The sequence below is a fragment of the Crinia signifera genome, chromosome 6, assembly GCF_055691185.1.
Source record: "Crinia signifera chromosome 6, ASM5569118v1, whole genome shotgun sequence".
In the NCBI taxonomy this organism is placed as follows: Eukaryota; Metazoa; Chordata; class Amphibia; order Anura; family Myobatrachidae; genus Crinia; species Crinia signifera.
The window spans coordinates 193,625,357-193,650,793 of NC_139222.1; the positions used below are offsets into that span (position 1 = coordinate 193,625,357).

At 42.4% G+C, this 25,437-nt stretch overlaps 1 protein-coding gene across 1 annotated transcript in view; it reads left to right on the forward strand.

Moving 5' to 3' along the window:
* The first annotated feature begins 1,225 nt into the window (after positions 1 to 1,225).
* WNT8B (Wnt family member 8B) overlaps positions 1,226 to 25,437 on the forward strand; it is a 78,537-nt gene continuing 54,325 nt past the window's right edge. Inside the window, exon 1 of the mRNA XM_083148490.1 lies at positions 1,226 to 1,373. Coding sequence (XP_083004616.1) covers positions 1,309 to 1,373 — 65 coding nt within the window. The 5' untranslated portion in view covers positions 1,226 to 1,308. The remainder of the gene's footprint in view (positions 1,374 to 25,437) is intronic.

Here is a 25,437-nt window from a genome sequence, read left to right on the forward strand (position 1 = left end):
AAAAACACCATGACCATATGATGCAGCAAAGCTATCCATTGAGCCCCAGATTGGTGACAGAGAAGTGAAATGTTGGAGGGCATTCAATTATACTCAGAAGGTAACAGCCATATTAAGAAACAAACCTAGATTGTGAGCAGTGGTGCCGAGAGTGGGGGGTAGTGAGTACTAATTACCAGGGCCCAGGTCTGATGGAGGAGCCCACTGGGGCCCCCATTACCTGGCAGCAGCAACTATTTTCAACCCAGCACATGCTGCTGTGTGCTAGGCTGCAGTGATTATTTTAATGGTGTTTAAGTAAATCGACCTGAATCTATAACATCACTGCTGTTCCTTCTCTCATTTACTGTAGCTGCTCTAAAGTCAGGACATCTTTGTAAACTTCATTGTTCCTTCCTGTGTTATTATGGAAATGTTGGGGTTTAGTGGTCTTTTAATAGGTGAGTTGCATTTGGACAATAGATAATAATAATAATAATCATATCTGACGTGTTTTATGTCCCCATACTGTACCTGTACATGATGAGTGAGTAGACACTGGGGCCTGAAGTTGGGGTACTAAGTAGGTGGAAGGATGGAAGAAGGAAAACGGGGAAGAAGGGCTGGGAAAGAGATGGTTCTGAGGTCCTCATCTGTGTCTCCTAGAATTTGGCTCCATGAATAAAAGCTGTCACCTTGCTTTATGGTAGGAATGAGTCTGTGTACAAATCATTTGCATCAGAAAGAGAATCCTACTGATATGCCATTCTCAGTCCACTGTATGGCTTCATATACTGTACACTGCCTCCACAATAAACTTCACATGATCCACTGGGAAGTTCAAAACCTTACAGCCTATTGCTCTGACCTTCTCTGCGATGCCACAGCCCAAGCAGGAAAACTGCACTTTACTAATCTTACAGTCTATTATTAAACGTATTGATAAACTATAACAAATGATAATTGCAATAATAAACTAAACTTAAAGATCTAAATGTGTCTTATTACACTGTACACATAGGATCCCTTTTTGTTGAGACTCTCCCTCCTCCCTCTTAGCTCCTTCTATCCCCTATCTTGGTGTTTGTTTTATTGGAGCCTGGGGTGTTCTTTTGATCAACTCAATCTCTCTTTGGCACTTGAGTCCTGATTGGCTAAAGGGTTTAGAGGGAAAATCTTTAATTAAGTAGATAATCTCTTCTTAGTAGGTTTGCAGTTCCATTTCTCTGCCTCCTTGGTTCTCACTTGGGATCCCTCGCTGGTCCTGACTACAATTTACAGAAGAACAATCTTTGCTTTTAGTGCCTCCGGATTTTCTAGTCTTGGATTATGTTGTATATTGGCTACCTCTTGATCACCTTCCTCCTACTTTCTGTCCATTTTTGCAACTCTTGGTAAGTATTATCTTAAGCAACTCATAAGGCATGTTGGAATTTACCAACATGTATGAATTGAAATAACTCAGCCAATAAGTTCAAACCTCAAACCTTCTACATTGTTTGTTTTATTTAAGCAATAACTACGCCAATTTGTTACAAACCTTCTAATTGTTCTATTTTATTTGAACATTGTACAGTGTGTGTGTGTGTATATATAGATATATCCATCTATCTATATATAGATAGATAGATATATATACAGTATATGTATATAGATATATATCTATATATATCTATATACATAGATATATATATATATATAGATATACTATATACTGTATATATATATAGAGAGAGAGATAAATCTCTCTCTCTCTCTCTATATATATATATATATATATATATATATACATACATACATACATACATTCATATAGAAAAAGTAGTCTCCTATAATTTTGAGGTAATGAAACAGCTTGGAGACAAATAACTACTAATCTATATTTGAACATTATACAGAAAAAAAAAATCAGTTTTTGCTGAAGAATGTAACGTATTTCAGCATCACTAGTTACTGGCATTTCTATAGCTGATTTATGAATTGGAAGTGTGCCCTCCTACCTCAGTCAGTTTGTTTTATCACTCTGTTACCTATTGTAAAGCGCAACGGAATTTGCTGCGCTATATAAGAAAATGTAAATAATAATAATTTTATATATATATATATATATATATATATATATATATACACACACACACACACACACACACACATACACACACACACACACACACACACACATTCACATATATAATTCAATTATTTTATAAGACTTTGTATTAAGCGGAAACAGAAGATTCTTTAACATAATTTTCCTTTCTAAACAATGAATTCCTTGCGTCTCTCCCTCCTCCGGATAGTTGCAGAGTTTTAGCATGTGATGTGCTGTCATGAAGGCAGGAGATACAATGATGTGTTGTTTCATTTATGTTTTATTGTATGTTGCCTGTGCTCCCTATCTGAATCATTATATCGACAGCCAGGATTATGCAGAATTATTTTTGAATGGATTAGATGTAGCATTCATTTAGTTAAACATTTTTCACCAAAATCTATATACAATATATATGAAAAAAGAAATATGTGTACTATTAGTAAAAATTTTTTTACAAAAAATCAACTAGAGCCACTTAATTACAATGTATAGTGAGCACTACAATCAAAAAAAATCTAGCTAGAAGAATTAAACAAGTAGTGTCCTATAATTTCAAGGTAATAAAACTGAATGGAGATAAATAACTATTGATCTATATTTAAACATTATACAGAAAAAAATACAGGTTGAGTATCCCTTATCCAAAATGCTCGGGACCAAAAGAATTTGGATAATGGATTATTCCGTATTTTGGAATATTTTAATATTTGAATGAGGTATCTGGAGGAATCTTGCATTTGTGTTGTATAAACACAACAAAAACATGAAATACACACAAATAGATTTTATTTATGCATGAAACAAGGTTTTAAAACATGAAACAAAGTTTGTGTACTATCTCAGGCACTGTCTTTGAATGCCAAGCAATCATTGTCTTGCACATATTTAACGGCAGTACTGCCAGTTACAGATGTCCCCAGTAGGTTTTTTGCAAAAATAAATAAAAAAGTAAATTTTGGAGTCTATGGTTTTCAGAATAATTTGGATAACGGATATTTGCATATGGGATACCCAACCTGTATCAGTTTTTGCTGAATAATTTAATTTACTAGCTACTGATATTTCTATGTGCTGAATTATTAATTGGAAGGGTGATCTGTTCAATGTGTACTGGTAATATAGTATTTAATACAGGTTGAGCCTCCCATATCCGAAATGCTAGGGACCAGAAGTAATTGAACATTTTAATTTTAACTCCTAGAGTCTGCAGTACACTTACATAGCCAACTCACTGTGTATCAGCTTTGTAACTGAGCCACTAATTCCAGTGGTAGTAAATACAATGTACAGTAGCTGAATGCTCTTTAGTCCCCATTATAGAGTTATGACTCATGCAGTATTTGCATTATTACTGTAGGCCAAATACCTTTCTTTAGTATTTCCATTGAATGCAGTAATCATTTGACACTTATATTTATTTATTTATTTACAGTTTCTTCTATAGCGCAGCAGATTCGGTTGCGCTTTACAATTGTAACTCATATCAATATACCCTACAGTATGTGTCTTCTTTGCAATGTGGTTGTGTGGCACTAGGAAGACTGAGATTATGGGGGAAATTTACTAAAGGAAATTTGTAAAAAATAGGTGTATTTGTATTTAGATATACACTTATTTTTGACATTTACTATCCCGAAAATACGGCAATTCGTATTCGTATTGATAGCACATCAATACGAATACGAATTGCCGTATTTTCGGGATAGTAAATGTCAAAAATAAGTGTATTTCTAAATACAAATACACCTATTTTTTTACAAATTTTTTTAGTAAATTTCCCCCTATGGATCAAATGTAATAGGGTGTGAGAATCAGAAAGTGAGAGATTTTAGGAGAGTTTTCCCATTTTTTTTAAGCAGCATTTTCACTGAAAATCGAGGTTCATTTTGCCTTGTATCTTATTGCTGATTTAAAGTAATAGAGCAAGTCCAGCTAGTCCTAGCATTGGAAGATTTTGCCATGACCATCTTCTACACATATATAACACACAAATTATATGCAGCACATAAAATTAAGCACACAGAAAAAAAAGGCAAGTGGACCTAGTTTCCTAGTGCAGAGGATGGTGGACCTAGTGGACCTAGCAAGATTCCTAGTGCAGAGGATGAAGAAAGCTTCTCTAATATGCTGATTTGCTCATCCTGTCCGTACCGGTGTGTTTATTTATTTATTAACAGTTTCTTATATAGTGCAGCATATTCCGTTGCGCTGTGTTCCGAAGGATTCAGTAACTGAATTGACACTTTCTTGTCCATGTAGTTGCAGTTTGTACAGGTTGAGTCTCCCGTATCTGAAAATTATTTGGGGTATTGGATTTTGGAATATTTGCATATCATAATGACGTAACATTGGGATAGGAACTAAGCCTAATCACAGATTGCATTTATGTTTCATATGCCCATAGCCTGATACAATATGTATAAAGTTTGTGTACATTGAACCATCCCTATCTCAAATGCAGTTTAAGACTTTTAAATTTCAGTTGTATGTTGTATGTTGACTTTTCAGATATGGGAACTCATCCTGTATTTGGACATGTACAAGGAAGAAACAACACAAGCAGTCATTATCATGTAAATTAATCATATCCCCATTCCTCAGCTGTATGGGGGCACCTCAAAAAGTTTTCCTGGACTAAATCCATGTACCTACTAACACTGAGGAGCCATATCTCTGCACTACAGTTTCTCCTACCTTTTATGGAGTAATAAAGACACTACACGTTCTTTAAATACATATGTACCTGTTTTAATAGAAATAACTTATTTTATAAGTCTGATTCTACTATTGGCTTTTCTGACGTCTCATTTGAATGCAGACATCTGAAGCTTTGCCATAATTTCCTTAAGCGTATGAGCCATTATCCTTTCCATCTTTATCCGGATGTTCTGCATCTGAGTCAGGAGACAGAGGATACTAATAAATCACTTAGGATAATTTCTTTATCTGTGTGCACAAGTCACCATGTTTCTTGTGTAAAGGATTTCAAATGACGTGACCCAGTAATAATAGCGACCACCAAACACCAAAGTCTTTTCAATGAGAATCCCCAGAAAGTTAAGCATTAATATGAGCATGGAATGTCTGGAAAATGCATAGAATCTCTGAGATACTATTTCAAACGCACAATTATAATTGGCCTAAGTGATCAGGAATCCACGGTCAAAGTCCTCACAGCTGAGCATAGGCAGCAAACTACGCTCCTCTCAATCTTATTGTCTCTGCGGGTTTGAATTCTGGACAATTTGCCAAACTGGTGAATTATTTTTGTACAATTACAAAGTCTGAAAGGAAAACTCAACATTATTAAGGTTGTTTATTAATAATATTTTAGTATAAAAAATACTTCCATAAATGTATGATCGGTGCCATGATTGTTGGATTTGATATCAGGAAACTGGTGATTACATACTAATTATGCTAAGAATTTCCAGTGATAAAAGATAAGACTTTTCCTCAATTTACGACTGTCGTATAACCCAGGCTCTCTTCTGGAAAAAAAAAAAAGATATGATCTTTTGCTTTGGTTCCTGATAACAATCAAAACTTTCCTGGGAAAGGAATTTAATAATGGGCACTTCTGTGACCTGTTGTGCTTTCCTCCATAGCACGCTGTAACTCTAGTGCTTACAGCAAATGGTAGGGATGATAGAAGACCAAGCAGAACAAGATAATTACTATATGTATATATGCAGTACGGATGTCGTAATGGTTAGCAATACTGCCTCACAGCACTGAGGTCATGGGTTCAATTCCCACCATGGCCCTAACTGTGCAGAGTTTGTATATTCTCCCTGTGCTTGTGTGGGTTTCCTCTGGGTACTCTGGTTTCCTCCCACAATCCAAAAATATACTGGTAGATTAATTGGCACCTAACAAAATTAGCCCTAGAATGTGTATGCGTGCGTGCACATGTGGTAGGGAATATAGATTGTAAGCTCCACTGGGGCAGGGACTGATGTGAATGTTGAACTATACTCTGAAAAGCGCTGCGGAATATGTGTGCGCTATATAAGAAACTGTTAATAAATAAATAAATAAATATGTAACCAAATGGTAGCAGAACCAAACAGAGAATGGAAATCAGTAAGGGATTAAATACAATATGCATTTTAATATGCAAAATTAGGTCAATATTTTATCGTAACAAAGGAGTCCTGTTCTATTATTTTCTGATTATGCCCGAAATATTTATTGCTGAGCCAATAATACTGCAGCTGAGAAATAATCATTTTGCAATAACTTGCTTTGATATGAGCAGATTCATAAATAAATCTGTGCCAGTTACCTTTTTATTCTGTGCTAGTTATTTGCCTAAGTTATTTGCTTAAGAAATATTACCCTTTTAGTTATTTAGTATGTCCTGTCCTATGTATAGGAGACTGAGCAGCCAGATTCAGTGTACAGTCTAGTATAGGTAGAGCAGGGTTGCCGACTTTCTTCTTCTCCTCTCCGGGAGAAGCCCGGAGAGGAGAGATTCAGTAGCCACTCGGGGGCGGGGCTTAAGTGTGACATCACTAAGCCCCGCCCCATGCTGTTAAACCAGCTAATTCAGTGATCTCCGTGGAGGGGGCGGGGCTAAAATGACGCGATTGTGTCATTTTAGCTCCGCCCCCTCCTCTGAGACCCGAGGATTGCGGCATTTTAATGCCGCGATCCGGGGGACAGCGGGGGTCCTCCCTGAATCCGGGAGGGTTGCCCACCCTTCCGGGGGGCCGGGAGGGAGCCCCGATTTTCGGGAGACTCCCGGAAATTCCGGGAGGGTCGGCAACCCTGAGGTAGAGTAGCCCACATCAGTTCAGTATATACTGTCTTGGGACAATTGGCGCTGTATGCATAGAAGCCCACTATACATCATGCAGTCTAAGGAGAACTCAGTAAACAATATTATCTAATTTGACATGGTTATAATGTGAACTATTTTTGCTTGGGAAATACCTTTAATAAATATTGAGGAGCTCTATAGGGTCAGATGTATTTTCTGTAGCAAAAATGCAGATGTATAATGCATTAAAAGTAGCATATGTGTCAAATTTAGGTCAACAAGAAAGTGCGATATACTGTACAAAGTGGTAGTGTAGATGTTCAGGCTTATCACAGGTGCATGTATGATAGTGGTTAATCTAGAACCCAGAATAAAAAAAATCCCCAGCATTCCGCAAATAGAACAGCAAAAGAGATTTATATCCTTCATAACAATAGAAATTGCAGAGATCTCAGTTACGTACAACTGGTAAGTCACCACCCACACCCATGCATTGCCGCTTTGGTGGTCCTACACTACCTGATAATAGAACCTACTTTTCTTAACTTGTTTCTGTAATTCTAAAATGAGAGCCAACTTACCTGGAGGCACCCTAAAGGCCCCCATACACTAGGGCGACTTGTCCTTAGGACAAGTCGCCCCCGACTTCCCCCTGAGCTTCCCCGGCTGCTCCCCGGGGGAGCTTGATTAGATTGGCACTTGATGTGCCATTTTTTACATGTGATAAATCGTCTCGATTTATCACATGTAAAAAAATGGGGAGCAGGGGGGGGGGCTGCTGGTGGGAGCAGGGGGGCTGGGGACGCTGCGGGGGACACAGACGCTGCGGGGGACACAGGCGGCATAGAGCCGGGCAGAGGGAGCCGGGAGCTGTCAGTGCTTGAAAAAAAAGCCTACTGTATACAATGAATGGGCAGCCTGTGATTGGCTGAGCGCTCTCTCAGCCAATTGCTGACTGGCTGAGAGAGCGCTCAGCCAATCACAGGCCGCCCATTCATTGTATGGGCTTTTTTTTTTTAATTCAGTGCTGACAGCTCCCGGCTCCCCCCGCCCGGCTCTATGCCGCCTGTGTCCCCCGCAGCATCCCCAGCCCCCCCTGCTCCCTCCACCGCCGCACCGCCCCACTAGGTCCCAAGTCGGGTGATCGGACGTGCAGCAGGTCCGACCACCCGACGCAGATCCGATGCGCACGGGACCGCGCATCGGATCTGAGGGGACATCAAAACTAGCTGATTTAGGCCAGATCCGACTGATCTGGCCTAAATCTGACCAAAATCGGCTAGTGTATGGGGGCCTTAAGATCCTGCAAAATAAAACTCATTGCCAGGAGTAATTAGTGTAGAGATATGGCTTGTCAGTGTTAGCAGCAAATATTGACTTTACATTACCCAATTTGTACAAAAGTATAATCCTATAAGGAAATGTCATAAACAGAACATTTAATAATATCTGAACAGTGTTATTAACCCTTTAATTGCCAACAATGCTGTGAGCGATCTGCAAAATATCTGCTAAAAGTGTCAGCATCGCTCACCGTGACTGTTCTTTTAGTATAAAGAAATACAAATACAGACAATTCTATTAACTGAAGTTTAGTTAAATATTGCACTCACAAAGAGAACAGTCGCTGTGAGTGGCGCTGGCATTTTTAACGGATATTACAGCAACGTTGGCACTCAAAAGTTTGCTTGACAATTTTCACACCTATTTGGACAAATTCCCTTGGCACTCAAAGGGTTAATAAATGTAAAAGTGACATTTACCATGTTAAACATAATTATCTAGACAAATACAAAATAAACACACAAATTAAGTTTTAACCTTAAAAATTAGCTTTCTTCATAGCCACAACTTCATATTAAATTTATAGCAGCCACATTTATAATCTATATACTATCAGTGTTAGCATTCAAGGCTAATCAGCCAATCAGAAGTGGCTGCTTGTTGTCATCATACTCATCAATGTGTATTTTGCACCAAAGTTTGCCTTTAAGTGATAAGCCTCCTGCTGGGCACCTATATGTATCTGTGACCAGGTATAAATGATAGCTTCTGACTCGTTGGCTTCCTCCTACGGGAGGGGCAGGCAAGTGTTCATAATGTTGTAGCCACCGTGGTGCAGTATAGGTGGGAGACATGTTGGGGCTATACAAAGAGGTCATGCCATTGTAAAGCAGGTGGCATGGGTTTAATGAGATGATTCAGCACAAATCTTGTCATCAGCTAACTGGACTGACTACTTTACTTGGAAAGTGGCTGGCACCAGGCAGCTGCAGGAGATTAAATGTTCTTCCAGGTAGCCCGGAGCACCACCCAAGATTCAGTAAACCTCCTGGCTAATAGGCACATATGGCCTAACTTCACATTAATGTGCCCTTACTGTACTTGACCTAAGCTTTTCAACCCTTTCCACTTCCCTAAGTGTCGGAATAGCAAGCACAATCTGAATATGGAAGCAGAATTTTACACAAGAGCAGTGGTGTATCTATAAAGGGGGGAAGGGTATGCACCTTGCACCCATTTTTTTTTTTTATGCTTCAATACTGCAGAGTGCAAATTGCTCCATGGACACGGAATAATAAATATAGTACTGTGACATTACCCGCCTCACTACCCTCTATTATTTTACAAAGTGCCCTGGAACATGGTTCATGGGGGAACGATCATCAGGGGATGTCTGAGCATGCAGAAATCAGGCAGATAGGGCCTGGGGTGAAAACTAAGCTCTGCTCCAAACACTTCTGATTTGACTGACTTCTGACGCATGGACCACACAATGCCTTTCGCATGAATTCTGGGAGTTCTGTGAGGTGACTGCGTCAATGAAAGCCCTGCTGGCTGCATCACATCCCATGTGACTGTGCCAGGTAAGTGGTTAAAAAATATACCACTGGCAAATTGAATGGTGGGAGGAGGTCTTGCTGCAGGCACAATGTGGCATCTGTGTCTGGTGAAGGAACCCATGTTCCCATTTTAAAAAAGGCCGCTGGGCAGATTGTTCTTGCTGACTCTCCGAAAAGGTCTTTGAGATTCCCAAAATTTCCCAATCTCTTCTCTCACCTTGGTATGTCACAATTTGAATTAATCGTGTACAGCAGGCAGCAATTGTATTCCTGTGATTTAGACTGATCACAAGATGTGTGGTATATTAGGTTAACAATGTCAGCCATCCGGATACCAATCACAAGAACCAGCAGAGTTCCAGTTACATAATTGCACTTTGATACAAGCTACGTGTATACTGTGAAGGAGATTTGGATTTGCCATATTGTAAAGACCACCAAAAGAGGTGGAAATCATAATTGCCACCCAAGTGTTTGCTCGGTACTTATGTAATATCTGGACTCCCGCTTTTCTTATGAGACCGCGTCCCCTCGCGGGGCTCGCTGCGCTCACCACGCTTCGGGCACGGTGGCTCGCTGCGCTCGCCACACTATATAAAATCAACTCCATGCGTAGTTGGATAGTAGGGGTATGAAAAAATGGGGTGCATTTAACATGGGAGTCCAGATAATACATAAGTACCATTTATTTTATTTTATTTATTAACTTTCCCATATGCGCTGTTTAACAAATATAAGAACTAACACAACCGCAATAGCAGGTAGCAGTTGTTACAGTGACACTGTGTAAGTGTTTTTGCTTTATAGGGTCACCTGACAAATACTGTATTATTAACCCCATTTTACAGAGCTTTCGCTTTCTGAGCATTTACTCAACTTCTTTTGCTGAAATCACGTTGTGACAAATTTTCCATTGTCAGCTAATCTCCATCATTACACATTAGAAAATTAGCAATTTAGATGAGGCTAATGCTGATGTTTAAAAAAAAGGCATGCGTGATCACAGACTGTGCTAATGTGTTTGCCCAGACCTGGAAAGTTTTGTAGGGATTGTGTTAATTGGACACAAGATTAAACAAAAGGGAGCCTGAGATAAAGTAGTTGATGCTATTCAGAAGCCAGAAGAATATTGTTATCCATGGACTAAGACAGTGTAACATTGCAAATGTATTCTGCTGAGATCAAGACATATGTGAAAAATGTATGAAATGGTGTGCATTTTTCAGCATCATGTTAAATTGCATTTTACAGTGGGGCATACTTGCCTACTTTTGAAAACTAGTTTCAGGGAGATTATAGTTGGAAGTAGAATTTTGCACAGCGCCCCATTGAGGGGGTGTGTCATGCTCCACTTAAAGGTTGTGTCTAGTTTCATATATGGAGAGATTGTGAAGAGATTGTGAGCGTGGCACCTAGAAGCATGGGTGTGTACTGCTACATCTAAGAGGAATCATTTAAAATGAATTATATCCAAATGTAGATGAGCTCAAATGCAGTTGTTAAAAGATACAACACTTGCTAATGTGCTGGAAAAATGGTGCAGATGAATTAATCGGAATTTATCTATCTCTCATTCCTTTTTTTCCCCCAAAATGTAACAGTGTAATGTGGGCTAGGTGAAATGAGGGAGATTGGTAGACCTATGAGGGAGAGAGGGAGAATGCTTTTATTTCAGGGAGTCTCCTGCAAAATGCAGGAGGGTAGGCAACTATGCAGTGGGGGCTTGTATATGTGGCATTATGGATGTGCACCCTACTGTTAAAAACAGCATTTTTGGCAACTGGTGTGGGCACGTGTATAGGCAGCGCTACTAATGTCGGCAACTGGTGTGGGCACGTCTATAAGCAGTGCTACTAATGTCGGCAACTGGTGTGGGCACGTGTGTAGGCAGCGGTACTACTGTCGGCAACTGGTGTGAGCACGTGTGTAGGCAGCACTACTAATATCAGCAACTGGTGTGGGCACGTGTGTAGGCAGCACTACTAATGTCGGCAACTGGTGTGGGCATGTGTATAGGCAGCACTACTAATGTCGGCAACTGGTGTGCGCATGTGTAAAGGCAGCAATACTAATGTCAGCAACTGGTATAGGCACGTGTAGAGGCAGCAGTACTAATGTTGGCAACTGGTGTGGTCATGTGTAGAGGCAGCGCTACTAATGTCGGCAACTGGTGTAGGCATGTGTATAGGCAGCACTACTAATGTCGGCAACTGGTGTGGGCACATGTATAGGTAGTGCTATTAATGTCGGCAACTGGTGTGGGCATATGTTTACGCAGTGCTACTACAGTCGGCAACTGGTGTGAGCACGTGTATAGGCAGCGCTACTAATGTCGGCAACTGGTGTGGGCACGTGTATAGGCGGCGCTACTAATGTCTGCAACTGGTGTGGGCATATGGTTACACAGTGCTACTACTGTCGGCAACTGGTGTGGGCACTACGTATAAGCAGAGGTACAACTTTCAGGCAACTGGTGTGGGCACGTGTATAAGCAGAGCAACTACTTTTGGCAACTGGTGTGGGTGTTATGTATAAGCAGAGGTACTACTGGCAGCATCTGGTGTGAGTATATGGATACGCAGCGCTACTACTGTCGGCAACTGGTGTGGGCACTACTTGTAAGCAGAGCAACTGCTTTTCGCAACTGGTGTGGGTGTTATGAATAAGCAACGCTACAAATGTAGGCATATGCAGGAGTACTCGGGGCATTATGTGTAGCATAATGTGTGTCAATGTCATATGGGCATTATAGTGCATGGCATATTATGTAAGGGGAATTACAGTGTGTGGCATAATGTGTAATGGGCATTATGGTGTTCTGCATATCGTGTAAGGAGCACCATGATGTGTGGCATAACGAATAATGTACATTACTGTGTGTGGTATAATGTGTAATTGAGGCTTTGAGGTGTGAAGCATAATGTGTTATGGGGATTATGGTGTTATTGGTACTTTTATGTGACCACGCCAATTCCCCATGGAACCACGCTTCTACAATTTTGCTGTCCCTCTTTTTTCACACATGGCACCAAAATGGCTAGTTACGGCACTGGTGCTGTGTTAGGTGAATAAGATTGTGCTACTGTGTGGTGTAATTTGGCGTGGGAGCATTATTGTGTGGCCACACCCCTCACTTTGTAAAGTTTGGGTGGGCGCTAATTTATAGTTTGCAGGAGGGCGCCAAACCCCCTAGCACAGGCCCTGTAGGTTAGAACTATGAAAACCCAGTATGACTTTTCTTGGCAGGATAGAAGCCTACAATATTTTGTGATTCACCTCACTCCGAAAGCCTCAGACCTAATATTCACCAACTACTTCCCCCTCCTTCTTAAAATTTCCCTGTTGCTATCTGACTGGACGATGCACCATATATCATTGGTGTGTCGTATTGCCTCTTTGAAAATGATGGTCCACCCCAAATTGCTGTAATTATTCCAAACGATCCCTATTCTACTCCCTAAAGCTTTAATTTCTAAATTGAACTCTGCTTTCATAAAATTTGTTTGGAGCTATTTTTTATAGTGTCTCATCCTCCATGGGAATATCTAAGGAAGGCAGGCATCTCCTACCGGCAATTAGCGCAGCAGCCCGAAAAACTATTCTTCGTGGTACTTGTGTATTATCACGGCGCCCCCAATTTCCATCGCAGGGCATTGTACGATAATCGCATGCGATGCGATTCGTCGCGATTTTACCCGATTTCTAATTGTTCAGGAACCCAGATGCCTTATAACCATGTTAAATGCCCCCCAGACCCGATTTTTAATTGTATACCCACCCTCATGGGTCATGAGTATGTGAAATGCCCCCCATTGTTAACGCCACCCCACTATGAACAACAACCCAAAGCGTGGCGAGCGCAGCGAGCCCGCGAGGGGCGGCAGTACGCGTCCTCCGACCTTTTCATACCCCCACTATCCACGTCGGCGTGGAGTCGATTTCACAAAGAGTGGCGAGCGCAGCTCACCACCGAGCCCGAAGCGTGGTGAGTGCAGCGAGCCCCACAAGGGGACGCGTATACCTTTGAAGTAATGCGCGTCCGCTCGCCACGCTTCGGGCTCGCTGAGCTCTCCACACTTTATAAAATCAACTCCACGCTGACGTGGATAGTGGGGGTATGTAAAGGAGCATAGGCGTGCGCACATTGAGTGTTAAGGGTGCACAGGCACCCCCTAATTCTGTGCACACCCTTATGAACATTTTCCTGCCACTAGCAATGACAGCAATACCTTTTACCAATACTTTTGCTTTTTGATCTGTATTACATTAAAAGAAGCGCCCATCAATCAATTATGTGTGTTTTGCATTGTTACTATACTAGACCATTTGTCGTATCACTACATACCTGTTTAATCCATATATGTTTTTGACATTATTTGCATGTATTGTTACACAAGTAATTAGAAGATTAAAACTGATATATGTAGGCAGGAGATTATGGTGTGGCTGAGATACGTTTTATATTGTAGTGCGTGCTAATATAAATAGATGATGGTAGGCACATCTGATTGGTGGTATTAGACACACCCAATGGGCGGTGTTAGACACACCCAATAGGTGGTCCTAGACACACCCCTTTGACGATGCACCCCCTAATAAAATGTGCTGCGCACGCCTATGGTCATGAGATGAGAGTGAGACACACTTTAGTTTCAATTATTTATTAACGTATTTGTCGTTATTTTTGTGAAATATTTTATTGTAATATCTTGTTTAATATGTTTCTACCATGGACACAGGTTGTTATTGTACAACAATGGATCCTATCTTAATCGTCACTCATATTTTATATTGTTCATTATCTCGAATACTCAATTCGTTATTGTTAAACTTATGGATGACATACCACAATATTAAGGTTAAAAACTAAATCATATCTATGTATGCATCTTTGACATCAGTTTTGTTGCACTGAAAATGACAACACTGTACAACCTGCATACCTACAGTATAAGCTGTATTTTATTGTCTAACATACAGTGCCTTAATAAAAAAAAATTGAAAAAAAAATATGTTTGGAAAGGAAAAAACCTTGGCTGGCTTGTTCTACAATGTCACACCCTAAAACTGAAGGAGATCTGTTGTTTCCGGATTTATGTCTTTACCACTTAGAGTGTATCCTCTCCCCTCTTAGTGCTTGGATTGTAGACAGTAACTCCAAACCATGGGTCAGCTGGAAATGGGTTTAGATTCACCTCTCCCATTAGCTGATGTCCTTTGGCTCTCGGAACCAGAGGGTCATCGTCTAATAGCTCAATTTGTGGTGGTCCATTCTGGATGGAATGCATAGCTGGAACTAGTTTCTAAAATAGATAATGCTCAACTTCCATCCACTAATCTGGTCGATAGCAGGTTTAGAGTCCCTGATCCCTTATTTGAATTTGGGTATCTGGTGGTCTGGTTTCACTTGGAAAAGCAACCATTGATGGCCATCTCCTACCATTTAGACAACTTCAATCCCGTTTCTCCCTGCCACATAGGGACTTCTGTACATTTTTACAAATCAGCCATTGGCTATATAGTGTAACACAACCCCCTTATAAAAATTTGGCAATCCCAAATTACCCGTGATATTTATAACATAGAGTTGGCAGAAAAGGGAGAATTAGTAAGTGGTGTAATTCCATTGCAGGCCTTTATTCTAACCAGAAATTACATGCCTTAGTAAAGTGGGAATCAGATCTCTCCTACTTGATATCAGATGAAGACTGGAAGGGGTGTCCCATACATGTTTTATGTATCTAAATGTATACTCATATTGAGCATTTTTATAAATTGCTCCATCGTGTATATCGTACCCGTGCCAGGCTTCATTCTATCTGGCCGTCTCACTCAAATGCATGCTGGCGTAATTGTGGTGGCCTTGGTACATTGTATCATATTTTCTGGTCCTGCCCTGTCCTCACCCCCCTTTGGACAGCAGTTTTCACCCTCCTATCTGATGTCCTAGGCTACCGTGTACTTCCTCTACCTAAACTTGCACTATTACATATTTATTTCAGTGCTCTCTCCCTGGGTGATCAGTGTGTGATGGGCCATACATTAATATTGACCAGGTTATTGGTAGCACAACAGTGACGCACCTCCCAAATCCCCATCCTGGCAGCAGTTGAATATGCGGTTCAATCCCATTATGAATATGAAACTGCGGGCCTACTCTTCTCCGGTAGTCCGCCCAGTCATGCCTTCCGTTGGTTTCCGTGGTGCGTGTATAGTTCCCTCCATCCACTGAGATAGGCTCCTTGTATAGCTGTCCTATTGTATTTTCCCTGTTGCTAGCATTTTTATTTATTTTTTTTGTTTTAGGAGCCTTCCTGTTGTATGTATGTGTTGTATGTGAATATTTTTGTAGGAATATTCCTATATAAATGTTCTGTTGTTTTATTTTGTATTACCTTTTTGTCTCACGACAATATATTGTAATCCTGCGATTATATCCTTTTTCCCCTTTTTGTCTGTATCCCTTCTCCCTATTTGTGTTCTATAAAACGTTATAGAGAGATAAAGTGGTGAAGTTGCCAAAACAATAGGCATAGACAATGGGCAAGATGTACTAAGCTTGAAAAGTGATAAAATGGAGAGTGATAAACCACCAACCAATCAGCTTATAACTGCCATTTTTTAAACACAGTTTGTAACATTGCATTTAGGAGCTGATTGTGTGGTGTTTTATCACCTTCCATTTTATCACTTTTAAAGCTTAGTACATCTTGCCCTGTGACAGATAATGATGGCTTGAAGATGATAGGTTTCTTTGGGAAATTCTCAAGTTTATCGCCTTCTGAGGCTTGATGCATCTCCTGAGAGTTCCTACCTGTGGCAATTATTTTCCTCCACTCCTACTAACTGTTATGGTTGCTTAAGGCTCTGTGCTCAGTCCTCTGGTTTTCTCACTATACAGTAGTGTACATCCTCCTCTTTTGGGGAACTAATTTGCTCATTCCACCTCTAGTTTAGTATTATTGTTCTGTACTTACTTATGTTACACTATATGTCTCTCTCCAAATACTTATATTAACACTACCTAAAATTCAAAATTTCCATTCAGAGCATATAATCTTTCCTCCTCCAAGTGTCACCTTAGATAAATCTCTTTCATAGTGAACCTCACCACAATTTCCGCACAATCATCTGGTTTCACTCATGCTCATACCTGAATCCACACTCTCATTTATTCCACACATACTCAAAATATGTACAGTGTACGCCGAACGCGGGTGTCAAAAATTTAGGACATAGCTTTGTGGGAAAGTGGCATTCACATTACACCACATAGTATTGCCACTTAGACATTGTGCCAGGTATAAACTGGGTTATTGCCGGTTTGAGGTGTGATGTGAAAGCAACAAACTGAATAACCACGGTCGAACAATCTGGCATTTCAACTTTGGTTATAAGAAGGGTTAAACCCAGGTTGCCCTGTGTATAATGGGTGACACGGGTTTAGTGTGAAAGGGTCAGACTCGGGATCAAAATACCAGGTCTGGCCCGGGATGGTGATCTGAAAGAGCACCTTAGACACACTGTGCCAGGATTATGCACATTACACATTGTCATACACTGCAGTACCCACATTATGACACACTCCGTAATGCCCATTACACATTATGCCACACATGTAATGCCCACTACACATTATGCCACTCACGTAATGCCCATTACATATTATGCCCCCAGATATGTCCCTTACACATAATTCCCCTAGTAGTGCCTCTTAAACATTGCCCACATTAGTGCCCCTTACAGCATTCCCATATTAGTGCCATATAAGAGGAGAGAGCACACCACCACGGCACTGTGTGGTGTGCGCTCAGCTCCTATGCTGCTGAGCGGCTCATACCATCGTGAGCTGATGACACTGGCTGGTGGGCAGGAGCCATATTTCAAATATCCCTCAGCGCTGGTTTGAGCCGCTCAACAGCACTCTACGCTGAAGCCTGATCAGGCCCTGGCCCCCTCCCTGTAGTATTAACAGCACATGCCCCAGATCAGATCCACATACTGCAACAGAGATAAGACCGTTCCCCCCCACTGCCGCTGCGCAATATCCCCATGTCTGTGCACCCCCACTCATCATGCCACCAACTTAAAAAAAAATGGAAAGATGCAGATGGCAACGGGCCAAGCCCCATGAACTGGCTTGAGCCTTTGTGCACTGCACCATCTGCACCGCCAGTAGTTCCTCCCCTGCATAAAGGGTCTAATTCAGCTTGATCGCAGGGCAAATTTGTTCTCAAAATGGACAAACCCGTGTGCACTGTAGATGGATCAAATGTAACATATTTAGAAAGAGTAAAGCAGTGTACACACGGTGTCTCTCATTTTCTATTTGGGATCAAATCGTACAGTGCAGTGCACACATTCGCAGTGTTTCTGTCACCTGTACAATGATAACAGTGTGAGAGCTGGTCAATCAGATTAGTAATGCCTCTCAGGTGCTACAAGGGAGGGGGATTTAACTAGAGATGTGCAGGTTCTGATTGCCTGCACATCTCTAGATTTAACCCCCAGCACCCCAAAGGGCATTAGTAATAAGATGTGAAAAACCAACATAACAGAAGGTAATTCAGAGATCTCAGTTACGTATATTTTGCAAAAAATATGATAAGCCTCCAGGCCTAAGCAAGGCTTCTCTGATCCCGGAGGTCCCTATACTGCATGATAACAGCACCCATTCTGGGCCATATAATTGTCTACTGTAAAGCTCCATGATAAAAGCACTTAGCAATATATCTAAGTTGAGAGCCACCCTATCAGAAGTTACCCCAAAATCTTCCATGTGGCACTACAGGAACCAGCATGTCCTCCAAATGCAGGTCCCATCAAATATACAATGATGACAGGCGCTGGACCTGGTGTATGCGCAGTAATGATGTCTGTACTGCGCATGCAGCCAGCAACTATGGGCTGCTTCGGCAACAGCCCATAGAAGTGGTCTCGGCGCCTGTATAATAGAGATGACAGGCCCCAGGACTGATGCATACGTAGTAACAAAGTAGGTACCTGCACATGCACATACCCCTGTGCTGTAGAAGCCAAAGAGGCAGCTCCGTATGGAGGGAACACCTCCCAATGGGACTGCCTTGGGTGACTGACAGGTCAGACTTCCAATAGGAAGTCACTGCCACTCACAGTGAAGCCAGTGCAGTCTCACAGTTTATTAATCACCTTCTAGACCTAGGATGGTCCCTCACAGCCTGTGAGGGACCATCCTAGGTCAGAAGGATGGAAGCAATAAAAGGTCAGAAGGAGCTCAGGACATGGAGGGGGAAATTTACCAATATGAAAAACCTAGTTTTTCGTATTGGTATTTCCCCTACGGCTGCATACGACTGTTTGAGTCGTATGCAAAGTCGTGTTCCGGAGGGGAAATTACAAAGCAGTCAGATACGACTGCTTTGTAACCCTCCGATGGTGTAACAATTCGTATTAGCGGCCGTATATACGGCCGCTAATACGAATTATTTGTAGCAGTCTGCACGGATCAGTCAGATCCGTGCAGGCTGCAAGGTGTAAAAAAAATAGAAAAATAAATAAATAAAAAAAAAAAAAACGGCGTGGGGTCCCCCCCACAGCTGTAACCAGCACCAGGCTGAAGGAGCCGGGGCCGGTAATTAAAAATCAGGGAACCCGACAAATAGGGGTTCCCCGATTTTTAACAACCAGCCCCAGGCTCCAGGTCCGGGGCTGGTTCCCAAAATACGGGGGACAAAATGACTAGGGGTCCCCCGTATTTTTTTAAGAACCAGTCCCAGGCACAACCAGCCAGCAGGGTAATATCACAGCCGGGGGGAGACTTTTTATACAAGTCCCCCCGGCCAAAACATTAACCCCCTGACCGGTCAGCCTGGCCAGGGGCCCTGGAGGAGTGGGGACCCCCCCAATGAAGGGGTCCCCCCCCCCTCCAGGACTTACCTGACCAGGCTGAAGCCTGGTACTGTCCCCGATGCCCCTGGGCGGTGGGCATCGGGCTGATTATGGTGTAAAAAAAAGACTAATCTATTGTTTTTTACTGTGGCACTACAAGTGCCAGCAAGCCTCCCCAGCAAGCTGGGACTTGGAGAACCACAAGTCCCAGCCTGCTGGGCATTAAAGGGCCTGCTGGCACTTGTAGTTCCACAGTTAAAAAATAGTACACAAAACACACTGACACACTTTTAAAATAAAACTTTAATACATACAAAGCCCACACATACTAATACTTACCTATATTCTTCCCGTAGGTATCCCTGGTCCTGTGTCGTCTTCTGGTCCTCCTGTGTCGTCTTCTGGTCCATGTCGACGTCTTCTGGATCCATGTCGTTCTCGCTGTCGGCGGTCCGGAGTCCGATGAAATCCATGGAGGAAGCTGTGGAAGGAAACCATACTCACCTCTCCCAGCGCGACGTAGTCCAGGTAAGTGTCTTGGCAAAAAAACAAACCGAACACCCCAAAACCAGCCGGACAGGGAGACGCACGGTACTCTGTGTACATCGTGCGGCTCCGCCTCCCGAATGCCGCTATTGGCCGCCTTGCGGCCTAGCGGCTCCTGATTGGCCGCTAGGCCGCAAGGCGGCCAATAGCGGCATTCGGGAGGCGGAGCCGCACGATGTACACAGAGTACCGTGCGTCTCCCTGTCCGGCTGGTTTCGGGGTGTTCGGTTGTTTTTTTGCCAAGACACTTACCTGGACTACGTCGCGCTGGGACAGGTGAGTATGGTTTCCTTCCACAGCTTCCTCCATGGATTTCGTCGGACTCCAGACCGCCGACAGCGAGGACGACATGGATCCAGAAGACGTCGACATGGACCAGAAGACGACACAGGAGGACCAGAAGATGACACAGAACCAGGGATACCTACGGGAAGAAGATAGGTAAGTATTAGTATGTGTGGGCTTTGTATGTATTAAAGTTTTATTTTAAAAGTGTGTCAGTGTGTTTTGTGTACTATTTTTTTAACTGTGGAACTACAAGTGCCAGCGGGCCCTTTAATGCCCAGCAGGCTGGGACTTGTGGTTCTCCAAGTCCCAGCTTGCTGGCACTTGTAGTGCCACAGTAAAAAACAATAGATTAGTCTTTTTTTTACACCATAATCAGCCCGATGCCCACCGCCCAGGGGCATCGGGGACAGTACCAGGCTTCAGCCTGGTCAGGTAAGTCCTGGAGGGGGGGACCCCTTCATTGGGGGGGTCCCCACTCCCCCAGGGCCCCTGGCCAGGCTGACCGGTCAGGGGGTTAATGTTTTGGCCGGGGGGACTTGTATAAAAAGTCTCCCCCGGCTGTGACATTACCCTGCTGGCTGGTTGTGCCTGGGACTGGTTCTTGAAATACGGGGGACCCCTATTTGTTGGGTTCCCTGATTTTTAATTACCGGCCCCGGCTCCTTCAGCCTGGTGCTGGTTACAGCTGTGGGGGGGACCCCACGACGGTTTTTTTTTTATTTATTTATTTTTCTATTTTTTTTACACCTTGCAGCCTGCACAGATCTGACTGATCCCTGCAGGCTAAAACGCAAATAGAACAGGAAAATGGTGTTCTATTTTCCTGTCGTATTTGCGTGGGTGTTTCACACCACTTAGCAGCCGTATTGTCAGTACGGCTGCTTAGTACATCAGGAATCACCATTCTTTTGAATGGTGATTTCTGTCGTATCCTATCGATGGTGTAGGACATTCGTATTTGTAAATACAAATACGAATGTTCCATCTTTAGGACTACGAATTGTTGTATTTTTGGGATTGTAAATCCCGAAAATACAAATTCGTAAAAAAAAGGTGTATTTCTCCCTACGAATACACCTTTTTTCTACGAATCCATTTTGGTAAATGTCCCCCGGAGTCTCATAAGGTAATTTTTCTGGTGCTGAGTGGTGTGTGGCACACAACACTCATCGCTAGCAAAATGACCTTATTAGACTCCACACTTTTTTTATGTACTTATTGAAAAGGTGGTGGGGTGAGAAAATAATTCTGTGAGGTGATTAATAAACTGTAGGTTCTGTGAAAAGGTTGCCCTATTGTTGCTTGTTGCAAAGGGGCCCCCATAACAGTTCATTTATTTAGCGGTTCACCTGTTGACACATGAACTCATGAACTCCTCACTGTCTAGTGGCGCCATAACCCTTTGCACATAATCTAACACAGTGTCCCCTTGGAATAACTTTCTATATGACTGTACATGTTCCCCCACCTGTTTATATTGTTTATTGTTTATACTGTATGCTGTTTACTTGTTACCCACCTGGCTGCTGCACAGCAAACCGAAAACAAATTCCTAGTATACGCAAGTATACCTGGCCAATAAAGTTGATTCTGATTTATTTATTTACAGTTTATTTTATAGCGCAGTTATATATCTGTTGTGCTTTACAATTGGAAACAACAGTGTTAAAACAAACTGGGTAGTAACAGACTGATATAGAGGTAGGAGGGCCCTGCTCGCAAGCTTACACTCTATAGCAGCCGTGGGAAACCTCTGGCCCACAGGCCTTATACGGCCCCCATAGCCGGTCTGTGTGACCCGCCCACCCGCCCGGGCTTTGCAGGGAGTCAAGTGCAGGGGAAATCTTACGAGAGCTACCGACCTCTCACGAGATTTCCCCTGTACATGACTCGTAAGTTGATTTTATTTATTTTTTCAAATATGGCCCCTGAAGCACTTTCCCACATTACAAATGACCCTTGGCCCCAAAGACATTCCCCACCCGTGCTCTATAGGGACAATAGGAGGTATACAAAAGATTATGAATCTTTAGCATTACAGAACCAATGGGTATGGTATCACTTACTGACAGTCAGGATTCTGAAGGTCCTGTCTAAAGGTGCCCATACACTAGTAAGATTTATCTTCAGATCTGGCTGGTTGGAACAAAAACATGGTTATGGATGAGTGACAGTTTGTCAGTTTTCCAGCATTTCCAAACAAATGGTCAACTGTCATTTGCTCTCATCCATAACAATGTTTTTGTTCCAACCAGCCAGATCTGAAGATAAATTTGCATGTGTATGGCCACCTTTAGACATCAGAATCCTGATTGCCAGGAGCCTGAGAGAGGGGCAGGCGCATTGAAGCCCCTTGCTTGGTCGCTTCGCTTGCCACCTATTCTATTTTCCCTCTATGGGGGTCGTAGACCTCCACGAAGGGAGAATAGCCTGTGTAAGTTGGGATGCCGACTGTCGAACTACTGACCATCATGATTTCGATGTCGGAGAAACAACTGTCGATGACTCATCCAGCACCCATCCCACCAGAGTGCAAGACAGCCCAGATGGGATGAAATTAGATATGAATGTTACTGGAGACTATTGACTACAATAGCACATGCGCATACCCCAACAATCAACTGGGGTAGCGAATTCAGACCACAATGAGCAGGTCTTAAATGTCACCATAGGCATCCAGTGGAAGGACTGATAGAGCGGATTCGCAGAAGTTGAAAGTCTAGCCAGGAAGATCAGCCTCGCAGCTGCAATCAAAATGGATTGTAGTGGTGAGAGTCTTTACTTAGGAAGACCGGTAAGGAGGCTATTGCAATAAGCAATATGTGATAAAATGAGTGCATGGATTAAAGTTTTTGTAGTGTCTTGTGTAATTATGGATGAATTTTTGATATGTTTTTAAGATGCCTGTAACATGATTTAGAGACAGATTGAATGTGAGGAATAATGGACAGTTCAGAGTCAAGGATGACCCCTAGACAGTGAGCTTGTGCTGTAGGGTTGATTGTTGTGTTTTCAACAGTGATAGAGATATCAGGTTGGTAACAAATCTTGGCTGGTGGGAATATAATGAATTCTGATTTGGAAATTCTGATGTCAACCAGGATGAAATGGCAGAAAGGCATTCAGAGACACGGAGCAATACTGATGGTGACAATTCAGGGGAGGATAGATAGGCTTCAGTATCATCAGCATTCAGATAATACTGAAATCTGAAAGAGTTGATTAGTTTGCTGAGGTATAGATTGAGAAAAGCAGAGAACCTAAGACTGAGCCTTGTGGTACTCCAACGGACAGAGGTAAAAAGGAGAAGGTAGAATTAGAGAAGCAAACACTGAAAGAGGGATTAGATAGGTAGGATGAGAACCACGAAAGAGCTGTATTCTGAAGACCTAGGGACTGTAGTGTTTGTATGAGAAGAGAGTGGTAAGCAGTGTCAAAGGAAGAGGGGAGATCTAGAAGAATAAGAATTTGGAAATGGCTTCTTGATTAGCAGTGGCCAGATAATTCACTACTTTAGTCAGTGCTGTCTCTGTGGAGTTTTGAGAGCAAAAGCCTGACTGAAGCGGGTCCAATGAGTTGTAGGAGTTAAGAAAGTGTGTGAGGCGAGTGTAGGCAAGTCTCTCAAGTAGCTTGGGGAGGAATGGGAGCTGAGAGATGCTGAAGGGTCTCAAAAATGTACATCCACCATTGCCCCTCATTTCTTGCAACCACTGCTCACTATCTCCTACAAGACTTTTCCTGTGCTGCATTCCCTTCTACACCCAATCAGACTTTCCCACAGATTTCAAATCTTTAAACAGTATCTGACAACCAATCTGTTATTATAGGTTAGATTATTCCCACCAATACCACATGCACTAATGTACATTCACAAGAGTCAGACTCTCCACTCTGAGCCAGACTACGGAGGTAATTCAGACTTAATCGCCAGGATGCAAATTTTAGGATCCCAGTGATTAATCAGCTGCTGACCTACCAGAGTGAAACCTGCCCATGTGTTTGGCTGTGAATTTTCAGCTGTGCAAATATATGCTATTTGCATCCACTTACCATCGAATGGACCCCCCCACACTTGTGCAGCGGCTGAGTAGCCTGTGATTTACTCTGAGCTGAAATATGGCAGATCGGGGACGGCGCTGACGTCAGATGACCTCCCATTACATGCTGGGGTCCACCTGTGTTTTCCCCAGACACTGGGAAAATGGCCTGGTGCCTCCCCCAAATGCCAGCCATCTGTCAATCATCCTGTGTACCCGCAGCATTACATAGACAATGCTGGCTTTTGTCACAGGGACACTTCAAGCATGCAGAATATGATCCGTGAGCATGTGCATTCGTTCAATAATAGCTGGGGCTGCGAATTCGCAGACCAGTGTATGGGTCTAAATTAGGCCCCATGTCCTCTTACAATTACAAAGTATCTCATTAACATTTCCTTTGCACTACTACACTCTGGTCCTGAGCTTCTTTCTTCAGCTGTGTTTGCCAGTAGCGACTTCTCTTCTTTCTTCTGCCGGACTTCTTCTGTGGCCAGCCTTTTCCTCTTCTTTTCTTTAGAATGTCTTCTTTCCTCCCACACCGCAGCTGGACTCTTTTCTTCTTTTTATTTTAATCTAATGCTGGTGTATTGGCAGCCAATCAGTGGCTGCTGTGTGGGCCATGAATGGCTGCTATTCCACAAGCCATAATTGGCTTGTAGTCAGTGCCAAATTCATAATGCTGCCAGTATGCAAGCTGTGACAGGTGCCAAATTTAAACAGATGCCAAAGCCACTGACTCTTGACCATTGTAGGAACAGACAAACTAGATGTAATTCAGATATGGTTGGAGTAGCTTTGTCCATCGCAAAGTACTGATTATCGGTACTTAGGATGATAATAACGATTAAGGTAAAAGATTAAAACACAGAAATAATACTCCAAGAACATACCATGAATGACAAATGTTACTGCAAATAAACATGCAGATAAATGTATAGACTAAATGGATTTATTAAGTTCCAACAAGGGCCTTCTTCCATTGTTATTGTTTTGTTAATTCAAAATATCTGTAAA